Source organism: Ips typographus, linkage group LG3 (assembly GCF_016097725.1).
Source record: "Ips typographus isolate SLU linkage group LG3, UJ_Ityp_2.0, whole genome shotgun sequence".
Classification (NCBI taxonomy): domain Eukaryota; kingdom Metazoa; phylum Arthropoda; class Insecta; order Coleoptera; family Curculionidae; genus Ips; species Ips typographus.
The window spans coordinates 893417-917860 of NC_138424.1; the positions used below are offsets into that span (position 1 = coordinate 893417).

Genomic DNA, 24444 nt, shown 5'->3' on the forward strand with positions numbered 1-24444 from the left:
TTTCGTGCACTTTTTCAAAAATCGTCCATAACTCACTTGTCTGAAACATTCTGTATATACACAATATATAACAAAATAAAGCTAATAAATGGAGCTAACACGTGACGTCAAGCAGGCACCGCTAAGTTTCGCCGTTTGGCCGCTAGAGGGCGTCAAATTTTAGTAGTTTTTACTAAATATCTCAGGAACTTTTTGGGTTAGAGGTCTAAAATTTTTACCAAGGACGCACCTTTCACATTTTTCATGCACTTTTTTGGTACTATGCACCGTGTAACAATGAAAAACTAAAATTTTGACAGAATTTCAAGGGTTTAGTGGTACCAAAAATTTGTTTTATTTTCAAATTAATTTTGACTTTGTCAATAGTTTTCAGTTAATGTTAAAAATGAGCCGTAAAGTGTCATCTGTCAATATGTCAATTTTTTGGGAGCCACGCTCTAAAAACTGTCAAAAACGTCACAAGTTTGGCGGTCAGTGTAGTAGGTCCAAAAATCCCTAATTTAAACTAAATTTTCGTGCACTTTTCCCAAAAATCGTTCATAACTTGTTTATTTAAAACGGTAATTAGGGCTATCACGTGACGTTAAGCAGGTACGGTGAAGTTGCCCCGTTTGGCCGCTAGAGTACATCAAAATTGACACACACACATTTTGCTAAATGACTAAACTGAGAACCTAAAAATAACCGATTTCAACTGTTATTTGTCAATTTTTTTTTGGACACTATAGAAAGTAGTCAAAAGAGGGTTTGAAAGACTACAAATTGCCATTTTGAATTACCCCGTTACTGTCTAAATAACCGAGTTATTGGATGTTAAAGTGAAACCTGTCAAAGTTAGTATAGTCGGGTTAAACATTAATTAACTCGGTTATTTGACATTTTTACTATAGACACTATAAAAAGTGGTTAAAAGAGGATTTTAAGGTCTACAAAATGGTAATTTGACCATCCTGTAAGAAAAAAAACAACCCAGGTATTTGACGTTAAAATGAAAACTAAATAAAATAATTATTTTTTCAGCTTTCTGCTTTTTCTTCAGTTTTTTGTTTTTATTGTTTTATTTTATTATTTTTGTCCCAATTTAACTGATTTTTTTAGGTTGGTGCTGTTTAATGATATTTTTTTAGACAAAAGTGAAAAAAATGCAAATTTCTAAACAAATAATTTATACGAGACATCTGGTTTGACCTCATCACGAGTTCAAGGGTAAAACCACCTCATCCTGTGCCTAATTTAAATACAAAAATAACACGTTTACTATTTGCGTGCAAGTCACGCTCTGACCTGGTAATGATCATAAATACGGTCACATTCATATACACCACCTACATCTTTTGTATTCCAATTTCAGGCTGGAAGCGCAAATGGATCAGTTCGAGGTGAAATAGAGCAGCACCAAACTCTTGGGATTTCGTGCCGATAAATAATATGCAACTTAACCGAGCGACCAAAGTGAGAATAATGTGAATGTGCCAACATGAACCAGACGCAGCTCACCCCCGATTTAATGCTGGTTGATTTATTATTGGAAGGAACAAGCTATAATCTATCTGAGGTAAATTGAATGGTGCTCAAAGCCGTTTTGACGCAAAATAACTGAAAGTTTTGTATAAAAGAAATGAATGGACACGACTGGATGTTTTCGCGGAAAAGTTCCAGATTAATCACATAGGGCAGCTTAGCTTCAGGCAACACTCTGTCATCAACTAAATTACTTCCTTTTACTGCAAAAATAAAAGAGGAAGTGTATTTCTTTTACAGTGCTTTTCATTAATATGTTTCCTAGATTTGTAGAAAAAAAAAACACCGCTTAAAAGGATTAAATAGGCAGAAAACTAGTATTTAAAGACACTACAAAAAAAGGGACAAAAACTAGGTTCAGGCCTTAAAATTAGGTAATTTTTTCGAATATTTACGTTCTTATAAAGGGTTTTTTTTGTTTAAAATAATGTACATGTTCTTAAGACGATTTGCATTGGACGTAATGAAAATAACAGCTTTGAGCATCAAAATTGCTCTTAGATAACTTGAAAAAATTCAAAGAAAACCATTTCCAGCAAAAATGTTTAAATAAAAAATAAACGGTTAGAATGACAGCTTTGAGAATGCAAATCGTTTTTAGATTACTTTAAATGGTACCAAGAATAGATTTCAACAAAATAATAAAAGTTTTTAAAAAAATACAGTTAAAATCACAGTTTTAATGATGCAAATTGACGACTTAACATTCAAAAGTATCGTATAAAATACACACTTTTTGAATGTTTTGAAAATTGATTTCCATAAAAAACGTACTTTTAGAAAAGTTTTAAAATCCAAAAAACTAACAAAATGACAGTTCTGATGATGTGAATCAATTTTAGGTTTAGTTATTTTTGTAAATCAATAAAAAGAGAGAAAATGACAGTTTTTATTGATTTACAAAAATTCAAAAAAGAAAACACAGTTTTGGAATTTTTTCAAATAATTTAAAACTGAAAAAGCAGAGAAAAGAATAACTATATTGATGCAAATCCTGTCCACCTTGTTTTTGCATTTTAAAAATTTTTTGTAAAGTAAAAAACTAATAAAAACAGTCAAAATAACAGTTTTAATGATGAAAATTTTGTTGATATAACAATTTTTTGCAATTTTTGTGACTTTTTTAAAATCAACACAAAAATAGTGTTAAAAATGACAGTATTGTTTTTAAATTACTTTAAAAATTAAAAAAGGTGGATTTCCATTGAAAAACGATTTTGGAGTTTTTGCAAAATTTTAAAAATTGCTAATATCGGTTAAAATCACTGTTCTGATGATCAAAATTGTTTTCAGTTGACTTGAAAAATTTAGACAAATGAATATTAAAAAAAAGTTGTAAAAATGACAATTTTAATGATGAAAATAATTTTTTGATAACTTCGAGGAAAACCAAGAGTCCAAATGCCAGTTTTGAAGGTGATTTGTACAAAATTTTAATTATGTAAACCCTGTCCAGCTTGATTTTGGATTTTCGTAATGTTTGAAAAACTAAAATAAAGCAAAAATACTGTTTTTCTCGTCAAAAATCGGATTTAGTAATTTTTGAAAATGATACGAGCTTGTGTTATACCAAATTGTACTTTTTGATCATTTGAAGTAGTGATTTTTAAGTTTTCTTAAAATGTTTGAATTTTTGTGTGTTAAAAAGGAAAAACCGAGTGAAAATGACAGTTTTCATGTTGCAAATCAGCTTTATATACTTTTAAAAAAAAATCAAATCAAAATCAATGAAAACGAGAAAACAAGTCAGTTTGGATTTTATATGACTTTAAAACTGATCCAGAATCAATTTTCACAAACACTCGTTTTCAAAAAAAATTTCAAAATTCATAAAAATTGAAGGAACTCAAAGTGAAGTTTAAAAAAAGCAGTTTGGTGCACTTAGTCACTTTTTGCCTTGTAACTCCTTAAGAAGTTCCTAAATAACAAAAATACTTTAATACAATCTTGTAGAGGATGAAATTTCCTACAATTTTCTTTATTTGCAACTTCTTGTAGCGCCTCAAATAACGGAGCTACTTTTAGTCAAATTGGAGTTTAAAAAAAAAAACAAGTTTGGTGCACCCTGTCATGTTTTGCCTTGTAAATCCTTAAGGAGGCCTCTATGGGCAAAAGCACCTTAATACAATCTTGTAGAAGATGAAGAAATCTCTATTGTTGTCTGTTAATGACATGAATTTTTGCAAAATTTTCAACATAATGACTGTGAAGATTCCACAAAATCAATTTTTACTTAAAAAACCCACTTTTAACATCGAAAAAACCCATATTAACTAATCATATTCTCTATCACCGAAATTTGCGACAACTATTTCCAAAAAAAACACATTTTTACGGTAGCAAGTAATAAGCTCGTTTACTGAACCGAAAACATCGAACTGAATTTATTCGACGTAATATAAAAGGAGAGAATAGGACAGTCTCCTATATTTTATACGAGAAAATTACCATAAAAAGTCCGCGGTTCACAATTTCCAACAATTCCAAGCTTTGCAACTGACGTCCGGACAAAGCATTTTTCAAATTGGTCCTGAATTTCCATTTAATGTTCTGCATAATGCACGGGGGTGTAACAGCCTAATTAATTTAGTAGTAGAAATATTTTAGTTCAATCTTACAGGCGTCAACTACAGTGAAATCGGCTCCAAATTCCGATATTCCAGACTGGATTCAATCCGCTTGGATTGCGGTGTTTGCTTCCATGATTTTTGTCGCTGCTTTTGGTAATTGCATCGTTATTTGGATTGTTATAGGTCAGTTTCTTGGTTTTTTTAAAATTTTTTTCTTACATAATTGTTCCAGCTCATCGTAGAATGCGGACAGTGACAAACTACTTTCTAGTTAATCTAAGTGTAGCTGATTTACTACTAACGTTGTTCAACTGTATTTTCAATTCAATCTACATGATTCAAAGGTAAGTCTGGATATAATTAAACCATTTATTTACATATTCTGCCTAGACTGGTGTGTGTGACAATAAATTAATGTTAATGGCCCACAGAAGAATTATTCGTTTAATATTGTGTAATATTTCAACGGTGGTTTTAATTTCAAAACCGTCGTATATCTCTGGAATATGAATGCTTGTGGGCGATTTCAATGGGGGGTTAGATATAATCGTAATGAGGACTTGCTGTGACTTAAAATAACTAAAAACTTCGCATTGAATTGGTTTGTTATTAAGTTACGGAGGAGGTTGTTAATTTGGTTTTGGTTTTGCACGAAAGAAAGGGCAAACTGCAAAGTGATGTAAGCTGGAAATTAACATTAACATTTTAACTGACAAACAACTTAATAACTTTTGTGAGTTAACTCTAATGCTTAATAATTTAAACAGTAAAAAGCAAAATGGAAAAAGTAAAGGATAAATTTGAAAAACCTATCAAATAAATATAACCTCTTCAACACCAGTTAACAATGCTGTGCAATTTTGAAATTTTGCTCCCAACCAACAATTTTTTGAAATTAAAAATTTTTCTCCATCGGTTTCTAAGACAAAGTCTTGCCAAAATTACATTTAAACTGTCACGTAACAGCCATCAAATTCAATTTGAAAAATCACGTGACTGTACTTCTGTAACGGTAAAATTACGATTCATTTTGATTATTCTTGTTTAAATTTATCGGAAATTTCCTTTAAAACTAGGTGCAACTCAATTTTTTGAGATCACGTGATGTCAAATTCAGTTGCAAAAATCACGTGACTGTTTTCAATTGTTGAAAGATTCAGAAAAGGTCAGGTGATCTTTTTTTAAGGTCAAAATGGATTTTCTAATGTGATGAGACGCGTTTTAAATGTCAGAGAGGTTAAAATGATTTTTTAAATATCACGTGACATTTTTCAATGCTAAAATGACATTTCAAAAGTCACTTGACAATTTTTAAGCATAAAACGTTATCTTGAAAGTCAGGTGACTGTTCTGAAGCGTCAAATAGAATTTTCAAGTTCACGTGACACTTTTTACGTTTAAAATAGCATCGTTGCAGTCACGTGACCATTTTTACGACTGAAAAGAACTTCTAACGGGCACGTGATTGGTTTAAACTCTCAAATTCACTTAACAAAGGTTATGTGAATATTCTGAACCGTCGAATAGGATTTTCAAGTTCGTGTGACTTTTCTTACAATTAAAATAGCATCCTTGCAGTCACGTGACCATTTTTACGACTGAAAGGAACTTCTAACGGACACGTGATTGGTTTAAACTCTCAGATTCACTTAACAAAGGTTATGTGAATATTCTGAAGCGTCGAATAGGATTTTCAAGTTTATGTGACTTTTCTTACAATTAAAATAGCATCTTGCAGTCACGTGACCATTTTTACGACTAAAAGAAACTTCTAACGGGCACGTGATTGGTTTAAACTCTCAAATTCACTTAACAAAGGTTATGTGAATATTCTGAAGCGTCGAATAGGATTTTCAAGTTCGTGTGACTTTTCTTACAATTAAAATAGCATCCTTGCAGTCACGTGACCATTTTTACGACTTTTGCACCGTCAAACTTCCATCTCAGCTTAAGCTAAGCATGGTCCAGACTGTGACTTTTTTCAACTGTATTCTACACAGCCTGAACCACACTTAACTTAAGCTTGGCTTAGAGTACGATGGTGCAAATGGGGGTTAAAGACCCTTCTGAAGGTCATGTGATTGTTTACAACTCTCAAATTTATCGAACAAATGTTATGTGACTATTCTCGAGCGTCGAATAGAATTTTAAAAGTCACGTGACTATTTTCAGGCACCGGATAGAATCTTAATGGTCACGTGACAATTTTCAAGCACCGGATAGAATCTTGATGGTCACGTGACAAATTTCAGACACCGGATAGAATCTTGATGGTCACGTGACAATTTTCAGACACCGGATAGAATCTTAATGGTCACGTGACAATTTTCAGGCACCGAATAGAATCTTGATGGTCACGTGACAATTTTTTTTCGAAAATTGGTTTTAAAAATTTTTCTAAAGTGGTATAAACGCAGTTTCTGTTATACAAAGTTGTCGTGTTTGACCATTTTAAGGCATTTGCAACTTATTTGGAAATTTAAAAATGTTGCATTTTTGTCAAATTTTTTCAAGAAATATGTCTTGTTTCTATGGCATCGAAGACTCACAAAAGCTGTCAATGGCATAGAAACATGTTATCCAGAGTTTTCATTTTCACCCTGTTTTTAGTTCTTAAAAATTTTTGAAAAACGAAAAAAAAGCTGAAAATTTAGGTTTATTTAGGTCAGAAATCAGATTTAGCAATTATTGAAAGTAGTATGAGCGCAGGTTGTATTAATCGAGCATTTACAAATTTTTTAAAACAGAAAATAGCATAGAAAGGAGGTTTCTATGGGTTGTATAGAATGCTTGTAATTGAATTATTCACAGTTTTAATTTTTATCCTATTTTAAAAAAGTAAAATATTGATTTTTTTTTGTCAAAAATTGGATTTAGCTATTTTTTAATAAAGTGATATTAGCGCAGGTTATGTTATACAAAAAGTTGTGTTTTACAAGCATTTGCAAGTTTGTTGGAACTTGTTTTGAAAAAATCCAAACATATCAAAAATCACATTATTTAATGCTGATTTATTTTTATCTAAAATCTGGTACAAATTAATGTTGATGAAGGGGTTAATTAATACAAAAAATACAGTGCTATTAAATAAAATTATACATAAAACACTGTTTTATGTAATTCATCTTGCATTAAATGAACTTTTTCTAGAAATTGGATTTTTGGTAGCCGTTACTGCACCGCAAGCAATTTCATTGCTAATGCCACAGTGACCGCAAGCGTGTTTACACTTAGCGGAATTTCCTGTGATAGGTAAGTCCTTCCTTTCATCTAAAATCCAATAAAACTAGTTTATATACTATTGATTCGGTTCAAAGTAGCATTACACGCAAAAGAAAATTGAATTTCAAGAATTCGGAAAACTTTAACAATACCATCCGATACAACATGTGTGTTTAACAATCAAAGACAGCACACGTTCCCAGAACTTTTCCAGAAAGTTTTCGCGAATAATCCTTCAAAACAGTTCCAGTCTGATTAAATTAAAATGTGTAATTCAAACTTGGGCTAGTTTATAAGTAAATTATTGGAATTTCAGATACTTGGCCATAGTGCATCCGCTTCATCCTAGAATGTCCAAAACGTCGTCTTTGGTGACGATTTTTTTCATTTGGACTGGAAGCATGATTTTTGCTTCTCCCTGTCTAATATACTCCACAACTATTACATACAGGTACAGAAGAAACCAGTGTAATTACCGGTTACGTCATTAAAATGTTAAAAATTCTAAATGTGTCAAAACCGTAAAAAATCTCTTTGAAAAAGTGCAGTTTCTTCTAGTTTGTTACAGTGACAAATCAGTTTTTGTAAAAACTGCAATTTTGATCATTTTTCTTTCATATCTCAGAAACGTGAGGAACTAGAGATACCAGTTTTGGCTCATTTTGTAGTATTTTTCAAGCTCTTTCTAATGGCGGACAATTTTGGCTATTTTTTTATTTTACTCCAGAAGGTTTCCAATGCACAGCAAATGGCAAATTTATACCAAAAGACCTTAAATTAAATGAAATAAGCACAAAAAACCACTTCAAAGTTTTTCAGTTTTCAACTTTTTTAAATTAAATATCTCGGAAACATGAAGAGTTTCCTAGAAATATCAGATTTTTGGCATTTTGGCGTTTTTCACTAAAATGGCGTATAACTCCATTCCAGTGCATTTTACGAAAAAACCTCAAAAAACAAATTGGTAGAGGATTTCAAGGGCTGTCGACTGTTATTTTAAGTCACTCTGTAACTGCCTAAAGAGCCGAGTTACAGTTCAATTATTTCTAGCATCCACACGTTGTGTACAATATCTCAGAAACACTGTAAAGTATTATAAAATAAGTAGTATACAAAAGTGCAAATATATTTTATTGTGCTTCAGAAGGATTCCAATTCACAGCAAAGGGCATATTTATGTCAAAAAAACGTAAATTAGGTAAAATAACCACAAAAAATACACTTTAAATTTTTTTAATTTCTGAAATTCAATATCTCTGAAACTTGAAGAGCTAGAATTACCAGTTTTCGCTTATTTTGTAGTATTTTTCAAGCTCCTTCTAATGGCGGATGATGATTTCATTATTCCTAATGGGTTTTACAGGTGATTTTGTCTCTGACTGTCCTTTCAAACTGTGTTTATAGCAGTTCAACCTTTGACATCGCTTTTCTCACTGACTGTATTAAATAGTATAGTGTTTTTCCAGGTTACTAGATGGGAAATTTAATGAAGATTCCAAAAATTTGCTTGAAACAATCATTTTCTCCCCCAAGTGGGTTTTACAGGCGATTTTTTTCTTGACTGTCCTTTCAAACTCTGACACCGCTTTTCTCCCTGACTGTACCAAATTTTGTAATGTTTTGTCAGGTTTTTGGATATGAAATTCAATGACGATTTCAAAAATGTGCTTAAAACAATCATTTTCTAACTCCAAGTGGGATTACAGACGATTTTGTTCCTGACTGTCCTTTCAAACTGTGTTTCTGGCAGTTCAACTTTGACGCCGCTTTTCTCCCTGACTGTATCAAATTTTATAGTGTTTTTCCACGTTATTAGATGGGAAATTCAATGACGATTTCAAAAATGTGCTTAAAACAATCATTTTCTAACTCCAAGTGGGATTACAGACGATTTTGTCTCTGACTGTCCTTTCAAACTGTGTTTCTGGCAGTTCAACCTTTGACACCGCTTTTCTCACTGACTGTATTAAATAGTATAGTGTTTTTCCAGGTTATTGGATGGGAAATTTAATGAGGGTTCGAAAAATGTGCTTGAAACAATCATTTTCTCCCCCCAAGTGGGTTTACAGACAATTTTGTGCTTGACTGTCCTTTCAAACTGTGTTTCTGGCAGTTCAACTTTGACGCCGCTTTTCTCCCTGACTGTATCAAAGTTTATAGTGTTTTTCCAGGTTATTATATGGAAAATTTAATGAGGATTCCAAAAATGTGCTTAAAACAATCATTTTCTAACTACAAGTGGGTTTACAGACAATTTTGTGCCTGACTGTCCTTTCAAACTGTGTTTCTGGCAGTTCAAATTTGACGCCGCTTTTCTCCCTGACTGTATCAAATTTTATAGTGTTTTTCCAGGTTATTATATGGGAAATTTAATGAAGATTCTAAAAATGTGCCTAAAACAATCATTTTCTCCCCCCAAGTGGGTTTTACAGGCGATTTTGTTCCTGACTGTCCTTTCAAACTGTGTTTCTAGCAGTTCAAACTTTGACACAGCTTTTCTCCCTGACTGTACCAAATTTTGTAATGTTTTGTCAAGTCATTGGATAGGCGATTTAATGACGATTCCAAAAATGTTCTTAAAACAGTAATTTTCCTACTCCAAGTGGGTTTGACTTTCTGTCTGAAAAAATCTTCAGATTTGCGTCATTTTCTTATCTCAAAAACATATATTATTTGTCATAATTTAAACATGAGATAATAAAAATAAGTGACAAAAAGTTGAAAGTGCTATTTTATTACTGAAATTGATAGCAGTTTAAATAAAAGAGCTTCGACTCTTCACAAATTGGAGCATTTTGTAAAAAATTTAAATTTTGAGCAATTTTTTATTTTGTTCTAGAAGGATTCCAATACACAGCAAAGAGCCCTATAAGAGGTAAAATAAGCACAAATAAAGCAACCTTCAAAAGTTGAAAAAATGCCACTTTTTGCAAAAAGTTTCTAATGCACAGCAAAAGGAGTTTTAAATAAAATTTTGGCAACATTGCAATCTCAGTACAGTAAGTTGTGCTTTACGCAAAACAGCACACCCTTGATAATCGAATGCACTATTGACGTAACCGCCATTTGCCTTGGTTCGAACCATATGTACATATACCATCGTTCAAACACTATTAAAGGCTTCAAAATTTTATTGTAGACATCGTGGAGTAGAAAGGATCGGCTGCATCATCCTTTGGCCGGATAAACAAGTCGTCGGATCAAAATATGACTTAGGGTGAGTAAACAAAGTCATCAATTTCCGCTCATTTAATTTTTCAGCATTTACTTGTTTATACATTTAGAGAAAAACAAACAGCGTGAATTAACTACAAAATAAACCGGCTCACTTTGTTTTTTATCTTGTAGATTGGAAGCGTCGCTATATAAAACACATTTCCGAGATTTTATAGTAGATGCGGAGGCTTTATGGCTCATTTACATAAATCTAGCAGCTGCAGCAGTGATAAATTACCATTCTTAGTTTTGAACACATATAGATGGTATCTATTTTCAAAGGTTTAGTTTAATCAACTACTTTCATACGAAAAAACACGTTAACGATTCACAATATACTCTAAATTTAAGTCTGTTTTTAGGGTTGAAAATTACGGTGGAAGTTAAATTTAACCGCAGGGTAAATGCATAACGATAAGACCGTTGAATCCCAAAGAGACCTTGGAATGGAATGTTGCAACACTGATTGCAATTTACTGAAAAAGTCATTATGTTTACCCTTGCACGGTAAATGAGATTTGGTGATTGTTATTTGATTGTCCTCATTAGAGAATTGCAACACTGCAGCTAAAGTACACAGTATGTCCCAAAATAATTGTTATTTGCTTTTACACAATCTGCAAGAAAAATTAATTCGCAATGCTGAATGGATTTTTCACCCTGTATATTTTTAACATAATTTGTAAGCCATGTTTCCAACAAATTGTCTTTTTTCTTGCAGAACTATACAATTTTACTAAACCCTCCACAAAGTACTGCTTGAAAATCAAAAATTTTACGTTTCGATTTTTTAGAAACCATCATTAGGTTTGTTGTTTCAAGTACAGTCCTGTCGCTTAAATATGCTATTCTGAGCCCTGTCACATTGTCTAGGTTTTGAAAATTTCAGTTGGTACCACCCTGTATTTGTTCTCAAAGTTTTTTCTTATTTACGGACCCACGTTTTGTCAATTTTGCTTTGCAAAAACAGGGTCGTACCAACTGAAATTAATAATGATGGCTGTCAGTTTCTGAGGAACAAACTATACTACGATGAAAAAATATTAGAAATTGCTGGGCAATACACTAAATTTGCCGTCCGACGTTTCGTCAATTGTTATCATCAATTTTCTTTCTTTTATGGACGCCATATTGGATTTTTACACTACAAAATAGTGCATTTTATTCTGATTTCAGTGACAACTTGTGATTCGATAAATTAGAGCAAAAAAAAATCTAAAAAAAAAAATTATCTAAAAAAACCTAAATTCAATATGGCAGTAGGCCAAGTAAAACCTTCATTTAGATAAACTTTCGGTGCATTTTTCCAAAAAATCGTTAATAACTTAATTATTTGAAACGTTCCGTATAGACACATCAGATGATCTTAGGTAGCTAATAAGCGAAGCTATCACGTGACCTTGAGCGGGCAATGCTAAGTTGCCCCGTTTGACCGCTAGAGAGCGACAAACTTAATTGTCTTTTTTTCAGGACATTTTTCACATTGACACGTCTAAGTCTAGTATAGGATATTTTTGAGCCACTCAAACTACCAAAAATAATCAATTATTCAATTTTAATAGAATGAACTATACAATTAAAAACCAACCCTTATTTCCTATTTGGGTAACTTCTGAGGACTGTACTATACTTTCAATTTACTGAAATAAACTTCTTAATGACGCCTCATTTGACCGGAAACCAAATTGTAACTAAGAAAACTTTTAGTCTCTAAGGAATAAACTCTACGATGGGTAGAATAGGCTGTACTAATGGAATATTTGAGCGGAACAGTTTTAGGAAATACCGCAAAATAATAAGGCAAGGAATTTTCATAGAAATTTTGTGTCTTGGCCCACGTTCTTGGAAATATCTCCTTTAAAAGGTATTTAAGGGCTAAAACGTCCTCTAGTAAACTTGTAGAAAATAAAATTCTTTACAAATTTCCTCTCCCTGACATTTTCTTGAATATTGCCAAATACAGAAAAATTTAGATATAAAAGTGTATTTAAAAAATACTTTATGATGTCTAAATAGTGTTTTTATTTATTTTTAAATCATTTTGTGGTCCTAGACTTTTGTAGAAACTACCAAAATATAGCCACAAAACTCACGGAATTAATGACTAGAAATAGTTCTCAAACTTTATGATGCCATTTAAAAGTGTTTATTTGGTTTTAATTTAACTAACTAAATTCTGGAAACACATAGCACTATCAGTAAAAGCATTGTAGAAAGGTGTTTTATTAGTGCTGACTTTAATTTCATGCAAAAACATCAAAGAGTGAGTAATTAGTGTTTATTTGCCCACTGAATTTGTATTCATAACTTTAAAGTTCTAAATAGTGCTTAAATCACATAGGAATGCTAATACTTAGCAGAAAATCGTTTCAAAACTTTTTTCATTAACGGAAATTGGAAAAGAAACACAATGAGGCAGCTGGAATTTGCAAACAATTTTTATTAAAATGGTGTGGTAATTTCCTCCAAATTGATAAGCAAATAACTACCGAGAAATTCCTTTTAATATGAAAATTATATTACAGAAACAGTCACAATTAACTTTACTTGTTTTTGCTTCGTTAATCTGTCGTACTCGGTTATTATCAATTAGTACAAACATCGATACAGGACGTTTGAACTAGAGCAATTAGCGTTGAATCAACACATTTCCAATGTAAGTTTATTGAATCGACAAGTTTGGTGAAAGCCTTTACGTGCATACAGAACGGTGGTTTTGAATAGTCAATTAAAGTGTAAATAACTTTACAGTCAGTGAAAAACAACATTTTTCCTCCATTTGTATAAAGCAGAGACTAAATCTAATTCCATATAACTCCATTACTCTTTGTGGTTGTTGTGACGATGTCTTGAGAGGCAAAAACAGATTAGAATCATTGAAAAAGGGCAAAGAAAAGGACTCTTTGATCATTTTAATGCTTCGAATTCACTCTTTAAGCAAGTTTTCAGGTTGGTGTGGTTCAATTATAAAACACCAGCAGGAATTTAATTACCGGTCGTAAAATATTGATCCAGTTGCAGTTAAGTTTAGTAAAAAATGTAAAAACGAAAGAATTTGATATAACACAATATTACAGCGATGAGGGTTGGGAATTTTGCAATTTGTACATTGCAATTTACTTTTTCCCGGAAATATGAATAATTTTCCTAACTTTTGAATAAGAAGTCAGTCGGAAGTTGCAGAATTTATTAAAAGGGCGTTCCCGTCTGAAAATAGTTGTAACAAAGTGCACGTCTAGGGCTGTAATGGTTCAGTCAGAAGTTTACTAAAACACCCTTTACGTTTAACCTACATTCGCTGAAGGTTATGCAAACTAGCCTTAATTAATGACCGGAAACTTGATAAATATCTTTCTGCATATTCTGCACACCTCGAACAATACGACCTTTTGCTTTGATCGTCCCTTGAGGGTTAATTACAATCATTATTTGGGTTGAAATAAAGACGGTATTATTCACACGTGCGGAATATGTACAATTATTGGAAATGACGAGAACTTTGCAAGGAATTTGTAATGTGTTTTTGTTTAAAGTTCTTGTTAGTCAAAAAACAAGCTAAAAGCTGCTTGTTTTGTTTTTAAAAACTTAAATTTTTATTTGAATTACGATATTTCAGAAACCAGTAGAGCTATCGACACTATTTTTCCTGTGAATTGTAGGGAATTTAATGCTCAATATATTTCCAAAATTCACTTTGCTAAGTTTACTCCTTCACCAGTTCTTACAATTTTAAATTTATTGTCTCAGTTTTAGTTAAAAACTTATCGCCAATTTTTGTGTGAATTTTAGGGATTTTAATGCTGAATAACATATCCAAAATTCATTTTGTCATCTTTACTCTTTTACTTAATTATGTATACTAATTAGCTTATTTTCAAATAGTTCATCAATTTCTAAGTATGTAGTTAAATTAATTGAGTAGTTCTCTTGGAGAAGTACTTGGTAATTTACCTACTATTTGTAATTATTTGCAATAGATTACATTCATACATTTTAAAGTTGTAGTTGGTAATTGTAATTCAATTTTTTTTTGAGTGCGTCATCTCTGCCATTAGGGTTATCGACAAATTCATCAAAAAAGCATCAGACAGTTGTCGATAAAACCTGTTTCAAACGATATTGATAAAATCAATAGAAAAATGATAGTATAGAACGTAAAAAAGTTATTGCCTTTAATAAGGTTTAGGGTTCTTTTGAAAATTGAGTAAGAGGATTTGATAAATGCTTTTAAGCTTTCAAGTCACGTTAACGTTTGAATTTATAAGGTTTTTAGACTCTTCAATTGTAAATTATGTGTGTAATTGCGCAAAAAAGCAACACAAAGTCGGATAATTTTACAGAATCCATAAAAGCCCACATTTTCTTGTCGTAAAAATACTCTTTTCCCAGTAGATGTAGATAGAAATTTTCTTTTGTAGAAAATATTTCTTGAAAATTCAGTTCAGTTCGCAATAAAATTAATTCGGTCCTCTGTGTCATTTCCCCGTAATAATCCAATTTACGTGCGACTTTACCTTAGAACCCACTTTAGAAAATTACGAAACCGACAACACATGCGAAAACTTTGAAAGATTAAACCCCTTATTTCTCTTTTCCAGATATCAAATGTTGTTTCTGGTCGTGGCTTATTTGGTTCCCATGGCTCTCATGTCCATGTGCTATACGATAATGGGCAAAGTCTTGTGGGGATCGCAGTCAATTGGGGAATTAACTCAGCGTCAATTGGATTCGATTCGATCGAAACGAAAGGTAGGAAAAATTGGGGAAAAAATAGGCCAACCCTTAAATTCTCGAACAATTATTTAATGTTTGATTTCATAGATCAAAAAAGCTGTAAAGTGTGCAAAGAAAGATTTTTTGTTCTTAGGACAATTCAAATGCTGCTCCTTTGAAATGTACGAAAAATATTGATCAAATTTGGCACCCTCTAGCGACTAAACTAGGACACTTAAAAGGGTCATTTGGACGTCACGTGGTAGCCCCATCTATTGGCTATACGGTCCTATGATACATTTGTAGTAACTTTGTCAAATAAAAAAGTTATCAGCACTCAAATAAAAATTGGTACCAAATTACACAAACAAACCTAAATCTAGGAAAAAAATGGCGTTAAACGTATCATTTTTCTTCTTCTTTTCAATTACTGAAGTAATGGCGCCAAGCTATGCAACCTAACCAAACAAAAAAAACACTAATCTAACCTAAATTAAACAAATCACTTGTCCCCTCCAGGGTTGTAAAAAATGGTAATTTTCGAGTCGACAAATTTTCATTTTTGGAAATTTACCGGAAAATTACTTTATGCTTAAATAAAAATTTTTCTTCATAGGAAGGATAACTGTCAAACTTGTCATACATTCTAATGGGATATAACTTAAGGCATCTAAATTTAATGATTAAAAGTACCTTAAACTTTCATTTGGATTGATATTGATGGTTGGTACAACTAATTAAAAAACTAATGATTTTTGAAATTTTAGATGAAAATTCTCTGGAAGAATTTCCAAAAATCTATTATTCCAGAAATTTACCTTCCCTCACATCAGTTGTGGCACATTGTGGTTAGGTTGTATCATTTATTAAATTTTTCTCTGATAAAAAAAAATAATTAAAAATTAATTAATTAATTTCTAGTTTATGTTAGAATATTGTTTAAATTGACGCCATTTTTCTTCTTCTTTTTACTGGAATAATGCAAACAACCTAGCCCAAAAAAAAAACAAATCAATGATTTTTACTTTTTGGTGCATGTCCGTAATTTGGCGCTACTTTTTAGGTTAGATTAATACTTTTTGTTTGGGTAGAATGTGTGTTTTGTTACCAAGTTGAAAAAAAGAAGAAAAAATGGCGCCAAATCACTGATGGGTTATATTTTTAACGCCATTTTTTTTAGGTTAGGTTAGTGTATTTGTTGCTATTTTTCACTAATTAACAAGCAGAAAGCAAAATGGCGCCAAATTTCTGTTAGAATATAATTGTAGAACTATTTTTTTTATATTAGGTTAGGTTAGTGATTTTCTGGTTTGTTTAGGTTGTGTAAATTCAGGTGTTTTGTGTGGTTAGGGTGAACGTTTCTGCTCCTTGTTCCCAGATTAAAAAGAAGAAGAAAAAATGGCGCCAAATTACTGATGAGTTATATTTTTGGGGCCATTTTTTCTAGTTTTTTCCATTTATTTTTTATCGAATATTGTTTAAATTGAGGCTGTATTACTACCACTTTAATCAACTAATCTTAACCTAAGAAATGCTGCTGTAAAAAGTACGCTTTTTCAATTAAATATTTTGTAATATTCAAAAATTACGCAATTATTGAAGTAAGATTACTTTAATTTAGTTTTCAAATCAAAACTACTTTCCATAAAATTCGAATAGTGTAAAGTTGCCGTTTCTACCACGTGCATTGAAGTAATTTAGTAAGGAAATTGTCTGGAGAATAATTAGAGAATTTACATTTTCACGATCCAGGACACGTAATTCGCGTTCAAAACTATCCTTATACTGTAATTTGTTGGAATAATTTAACTGTTCAAGTTGAAACCAGGTTCACGCAATAAAATTATTGGTTAAGTGAGAAAAGGAAAGTTATTCCGTGATGGTAACTTACCAAAGTTTTGCTGCAATATTACTAAATTTTTCATTATTTTTAGGTTGTAAAAATGTTTATTCTGGTCGTCCTGATCTTCGGACTGTGTTGGCTGCCCTACCATGGTTACTTTATCTACGTGTACTACGACACTAAAGTGATTTTCAGCAAATACACGCAACACGTGTACCTAAGTTTCTATTGGCTGGCCATGTCCAATGCTATGGTGAATCCACTAATTTACTATTGGATGAATGCACGGTTAGTATTTTTTTGATTATTTAGGAAAAACAATCAAAAAAATAATACACTTTTTTTTATTTTTGAAAATCCTCCTCTACGAGTAGATTTGAGTTTCTCAGGTCCAAATTAGTCTATAACAGGAATTTCATTGAGATAGTACCAATATGGTGCTTTATAAGGTACCCTAATCTAAATCTGCAAAAAACAGTAATTTTTGTGTACTTTACCTTAAAATTGCTAATAAGTGGCTTATTTGAAATATTGAGTATAAACACCTCACTAAGACCGTAGAGAGCCAAGAATGGGACTATCACGTGACGTTCAGTGGGCGCGGATAACCTGTCCCGTTTGGCCGCTAGATGGCGTCAAAGTTGGCCATATAATTTTATACTTTATACTGACAAACTTGAAATGTTTAGTCATGTAATTTTAAAAAATAAAACAAATTTTTCCTAAAGGCACATGACAAATTTAAAAAAAAATTAACTTTCCTATTTAATCAAATCTGTATCTTTAACCGTTTTCAGGATAGTGACCTTCCTGATTCTGAACGCACTGTATAATGAGAAAAAGTATATTTTCTACGACCCCTATAGAAAATTAAACTACCTCCCTCATTTGAGAGATGAAAATATCACTTTCACTACCTAGACAGTGAAAGTGCCACCAGTAAAAGACACACTTTCTTGACAAATTGACAAACATATCTTTAAATGACAAACATAACCTTCTTTTTCAACATAGTATTTAACTGCTGCATTTTTTCATAAAATATAGAATTGGTCCTAGATGAGCAACTCTGAAGTAAACTGCTTTTTGCACCCTTGAGTATCGCGTCGGGTCTTAAATAGTTCGCGGGAGCAAAAATTGCACTTTCCTCCCTAGTTGCGCAAATAACTATTTTAATTTGTGGTATTATAACCAACTTTGCTGTTTACATTTGCATTTTCAATTACTCCAACTAATAAAAGTGTTGTGAAAACTTCGAGCCCAGTTAATAATTTTAAATTAGTAAAAACAAAGCAGTGAAACACCTCCGTAATTGATGAATTATTATAACAGCAAAATTTTAATTGAAATGTGCAATAGCAAAACTCCGGTGGGTTTATTAATTCAAATTGTGTTATTGAGTTTATAATTCGGGGAGCTTTTTGGAATATTCTCTAGAATGTTGCCAGAAGGAATTTATGAGCCGATATGTGTTCAATTAGAATGCAAAGTGACAAGTTAATGCACCCCCAGGATTACTTTAATGGTACGATGTGTCGAGAATAAATTTTGAAATAGGCGTGGTTTCTAATATTCAGTTGTACATTTCGAAGTTGAAGGTGTTTTTAAGTAAAAATTAGATAAATTCTCCCATTAAAATCTGGTTTTAGTACTTTAAAAACTCGTCAACTAAATGAAAAACCCTGGACTTTCCGGGACTGTGATTTTAGTCAAAACAAGATTAAATGGAAACAATCAAGAGAAAGAAACAAATCCTGAAAACCTGGTGAACTGTGTTTCTCGTTTAAGGATTTGAAATTCCACTGAATTTCTTACATAAAACTTGCTTTTATTGTTATTTCACAAAAATGCTCTTAAAAGCAATTGATGACAATCAGTTATTTAATTTACAAATTGTTTAAAGAAAATAACTTGAAACCCCTTCAAATCATCTCGTTCAAGTTGTTGACAGTTTTGATATCTGTCAAAACCATGTTAACCAGGAATGTAAAATTTACGGAAAATTACATTTATCGGTGGTTTTATACAGGGCGTTTCAAATAAGCGAGATGGACGATTTTCTGGAAAAGTGTACGAAAATTTAATCTAAATTAGGGAGTTTTTGGGCCTACTATACTAACGGCGACCATTTTGGATTTTCCTTAATCAAAGTGATTTTCTTAACTAATTTGAACTTGGGCAACACAAATCTGACGTCCATTTTGCTCTAACTGGCACCTGGAGATGACCTTAAAATTATGTCAATTTTGACAGTTTGGGGCGTGGCACCCTTGCAAAATGACATTTTGACAAATGACACATTACGTCATTTTTAGTACTATTAACCTGAAGGTATTTAAGCAGTTGAGGTAAATTTTGAAAATAAAAAATTTTCTAAAAAAATCAGAAGGTATCACCCTTGAAAATTCTTGACAATTCTAGTTTTTAATTTTTCAAGGTAAAACAGTGCACGGTACCTAAAAAGTGTGTAGAAGGTAAAAGTTGCATCCCGTCGAGGTGCATTTGTGGTAAAAATTTCAGACCTCTAGCCTAAAACGTTCCTGAGATATTGAGCAAAAACGGCAAAAAACGAGAGTCAAGTTTGACGCCCTTTAGAGGCTAAACGGGACAACTTAGCCGTCCCCACTCAACGTCACGTGATAGCTCCGTTTATTAGCTCTCTTTTGTTATACGGTGTGTTTATACAGGGTGTTTCAAATAAGCGAGTTATGGACGATTTTCTGGAAAACTGCACCAAAATTTCGCTCAAATTGGGAATTTCTGCTTTCGAGGAGGGTGGTAAAAGTAAGGCTGCTAGAGCAAAAACAATTGAATATCGATACAAACATTTTACATCAAGTAGGCCTAGAATTTGACGTAGATTCCAAAAATCGAATAAAAAATTTGTTGCTCTAATTTGGGACACCCTGTATACTATATTTTTTTTTTATTAAATGAAAATTAAACAACTTACAAAGCAGGTTAAAAATTTATTGAATCACCCTGTAAACTAATCCATTGTATTGTCAATAACTCGGATATTTTAACAATTATAGGGTGATTCAATATATCAATTTGAAGCCCTTGAAATTCTTTTTTGACCACCCTGTATAGCGTTTTTAACTAAAACGTCGAATAAGTGAGTTATTTACTGTTAAACTGAGTTTGATTTTTGTTTTTTTTTTACTGTGACAGCCCATAACTCTGTTATTTTGACAGTTACAGGGTGGTTCGATATACCAATTTGTAGCCCTTAAAATTGTCTTTTGATCACCCTGTATTCCATATAAGGTAGAAATTTCACGATACCGAAAAATTAAAGCTTTTATGGTTTGTCCAGAAGGGATAAATTTATAAACAATATATTTTTAAAAATTCGTATTATTTTGGAAAATCTCATGAAAATTCAAAAATAATTCGTTTTTTAATTAATTGTACAACAATCCAATATCAATTGAAATAAAGTTTAATGTACTTTTAATCATTCACCACCGTTTGCAAGGTCGTTTTGTAAGCCGAGTTTAATTTAAGTGTGGGTCAGACTGTGACAGTACAGGTGAAAAATCTCACACTCTAAACCACACTTAAGCTACGCTTAAAGTATGACGGTGCAAATGGCGGTTAGATGTCTTAAATTATCTCATTAGAATGCATGATAAGTTTGACAATCTCTGATGTTAACCTATTCTAAACAAAACTCTGTCTCAGTTGAGCAAAAAAGGTCAAAAAAGGTTCATGGAGTTTCCATGGCAATTTTAGGACAGTGGGTACAGTTTTGTGATTGGTCAAAAAAAGCTTGCTGACTTTTTTTTTGACCAATCACAAACTAGGAACTGCACTTGTAGATTTACCATTAAACGAACAGCATTTTGACAGTATCAAATGTATTTTTTTAAATTTGTATGAAATGTTTGAAAAACAGGATTTTTTACAGGTTTCGTCAATATTTTCGAAAAGTAATGTGCGGTTGGCGAATCATATTCACAAGAGTGGGCAGCAACGCTTTAGAACTGACGCCCAGACACTCAGTGAATTCCTACTCAAAATCAGGTAAAACCAAACTTAGGTATTATCTATTAAAAGGTTTTTTACATAAAACTATACAATTCCAGTTTAGTTAGCTCTAGCACTAGAAACACATCGTCAAAGAAAATTTGGCAAATAGCGACAAAAATTAAAATTTATTATTTTAACTGAAGCAGTGGTGCAGTCAAAAAAGCTTCAATTTGTTGTTTAATTTCTAATTCAAGCTTTTTCAAAATATCTGGAAAACCAGTTTTCAATTTAATCTTGATCTCAATAAGGTTTTGGCATGTTTTCATTACTTATTATTACGAGAAATCCCATTACAGTAGAGTTTGATATCAAAAAACCACTGTTCATTTTCAAACTACCAATATCTCAATAATCCCCAATTTTTTCTAACAACACGTTATTACTGTGAGGTTAATATGGTCTATTTTTGTATACTGTTAATACCCAGTTTTGTGGAAAATTGCATTATAATTGTAGCGTGTTTCAGGCCAATTTCAACCAAAACAACCTAATACCACATCAAATTATTTAAAGGTGGGAATTATATATTTGATTTTCTAAGAAGGGCATTATTTTTGACCTAGAAGCTTTTAAACACAGTAGTTATCAGGAAAAAAGTGTTCAATGTTGCCAAACTTTAAAAATACAATTTTTCTGTCTATTTAGGTGCAGGAGGTATGAACAAAGCTATTCGCAACCAGGGAGCATACCAGAATGGTAAATCACCCTATGAGTTAGTGGCTGGTTCAAAAGGTGCGGCACTAAACAAGGAAAGACGACTAAGCAGCAAAACTACAAGAACAACGTCACTTAAGAAGGATTTACAGAAAAACACATACGTTTAGTTTTTGTTTCTAAAAAATATAGCAAAAATCAAAATTAATTGCGATGACGTGACATTGTTATACACGTTAGTTTATTCTGGTTTTTGTCATGTAGGACATATTGTGACGCTCCAAAACAAAGTGATATTAATAAGTGTAAGTATTTTGGTGTAAAAATTTGTGTAATAATAAAAACAAAACAAATAAATTTGTTTCAAAGTCAAGTGGTTTCTGTACTTTTTGGTGCATTCCTTTATAAAGTGTATCTGATAGGAACTGTTCATTTACGTAATAAATTGTAAAGTTGAAGACTTAAAACTTAAAGCTTAGCAGCAGGAAACTAACGAGATTACCGATTTAAATTGTTGAAAACCTTGAAAAACTGCCTAATGCAATTAATCACGTCCATCTATATTTAAGTACACGTATTGGTGCTGTTAAGGTTTTTTTTAGTACATTCCCTACTAATTACCTAATTAGGACATATTACAGGAAATCACTATAAGTCACCAGCAAGTTCTTGAAAAGAGTTTAATTATGACTGTACCTATAGGAGAATGTCAAGGTTTGGTTTGAGCTAATAGGTTGTAGTAACAGTTCAGATTTATTGGAAAAACACAGTTTGAACGTTGAAATGCATTTGCGTAAATGTGTGTAGTTTGTTGTAATAATTCAAAAATTGGAAAAATGCTATTTTTGAAAAAAAAGTGCAATTTTGGCAAATTTTTATTTTGCTCCAAGAGGGTTCCAATGCACAGCAAAGGACATATTTATACCAAAGGACCTTAAATTAGGTGAAATAAGTACAAAAAAACACTTTAAAATTTTTTATTTTTCAAAAAAATTGAAAGAGTGGGTGGGTATTAGGGGTCTATTTTTCTACTTTTTGAAATTCAATCTCGGTAACATGAAGAGCTAGAGAGGCTCATTTTGTAGTATTTTTTACCCCTTTTCTAATGACGTTTTAGAGAATTCAATAAGAGTTCAAATAAAGAAGTTACAAAAATTCAAAAATTGAAAAAGTGCTATTTTTGCAAAAGGTGCAATTTTGCCAATTTTTTATTTGGATCCAGGAAGGTTCCAATGCACAGCAAAGGGCATATTTATACCAAAAGACCTTAAATTAGGTGAAGTAAGTACAAAAAAAGCACACAAAAAATTGAAATATTAGGTATTAGGGGTCTATTTATCTACTTTTTGAAATTACTATACCCTCTGTGCAGAAATTTCCCAAATGCTGCACATATAAGCTGCTTAATATAATAGTTTTAATTTTGACCACTAAATCAACAGAAAAATATAGATTAAGTGAGGAAAGCGGTTTAAAGTAGTTGTAATTAGTAGGTAACTAATAGCAAGTCAAAATATAAGCAAACTTACAAATGTAACGTATTGTGGACGGACATATGAATAGGTTTAGAAGTAAAATTAACTGTTTTTTAACTTTATCTTAATTAGCTTAACTAAAACATATTAGATAAATTGTTAAAAGCCATCATGGAACTTATTAAGATTCGTTTTTGGTATTTTACTAATTTTGTAAACATTCTAATAAGATGATTGATATTAATACCTACTTTACCCAAATCCCTTTATTTAGTATTACAAATTTTTATCATAAAATAATTGATTTCAATAATATAATTGACACAGAAATAATACTAAAGGACTGGTAATGATAATCTAGAAAATTATCACATTTTCTTTCAAACAAACTAGTTTCAATTTTTTAATAAAACATCCTGTATATTGTTATAGTCATTGGATAACACTCTATAGGTCATAGACAAGTTCAATTAAAAAGCAACTCTGAAAACGTAATTGTTTGTTATATTCGCATTATTTACCTTAAGAAAAAGTAAGACTAGATAATGTAAATAATAATAAAATACCGCTAGTTAAAAGAGGGCAGGAACTGACTTGACTGTGCGGTGTGCAACAAAGCAAAAAAAGGAAAACGAAAAAAATAACAGAAAGTAGGAGAGAATGGAAAAAAAAACACGAAAAGGATAAAAAGATGTTGTTTTTCTTTTACTTCAAAGTGTATCCCTAGTCTTTTAAACCTAATTTTTTTGTAAGTCAAATATACAGGGTGTTTTTAAATAAGTTTTTTTTTATTTAGATGATTTACAGAATTCTTCAGGTTTAAGAATGACATTGACATTGACAACCTAGGATTCTTTAATACTCAGAGCAAAAGATAGATGAGATTAGCATTCTATTATCTTATTATCATATCGATATTATTATAAATAGACATTAAAAATAATTAACTATTGAACATTTATTAAAAAACGCCCTGTGTGAAATAGAGATAAAATAAAGACAAACCTCCTTAGATTGGTGGTTAAAATATCTAAATTAAACATTTGATGTCATTATGGACTATTTTAGGCTTTACTATTGACAAACGTTAGTTAAATTTCTTAAAAGCTGTTTTTACTTAAGAAGTCATTTTACGCTGATTTCCTTATGCATTTAAGTTATCTTTTTCTGAGTCATATTTTGGCGGAATAACCCA

At 31.6% G+C, this 24444-nt stretch overlaps 1 protein-coding gene across 3 annotated transcripts in view; it reads left to right on the forward strand.

The window, feature by feature from the left end:
- Window positions 1-22147, forward strand: part of LOC145726605 (tachykinin-like peptides receptor 86C) — a 30595-nt gene extending 8448 nt beyond the window's left edge. For 2 of the 3 annotated variants that reach the window (XM_081975768.1, XM_081975767.1), the window contains 10 exons: window positions 1352-1555; window positions 4142-4274; window positions 4324-4435; window positions 7242-7343; window positions 7630-7764; window positions 10453-10530; window positions 15128-15278; window positions 17177-17373; window positions 20999-21114; window positions 21766-22147. In XM_081975768.1, the coding sequence (XP_081831894.1) occupies window positions 1478-1555; window positions 4142-4274; window positions 4324-4435; window positions 7242-7343; window positions 7630-7764; window positions 10453-10530; window positions 15128-15278; window positions 17177-17373; window positions 20999-21114; window positions 21766-21944 (1281 nt within the window). In that variant the 5' untranslated portion in view covers window positions 1352-1477 and the 3' untranslated portion in view covers window positions 21945-22147. Of the gene's footprint in view, window positions 1-1098; window positions 1288-1351; window positions 1556-4141; window positions 4275-4323; window positions 4436-7241; window positions 7344-7629; window positions 7765-10452; window positions 10531-15127; window positions 15279-17176; window positions 17374-20998; window positions 21115-21765 lie in introns of those variants that run through there. The other variant, XM_081975769.1, reaches the window with a different exon arrangement.
- Window positions 22148-24444: the final 2297 nt, after the last annotated feature.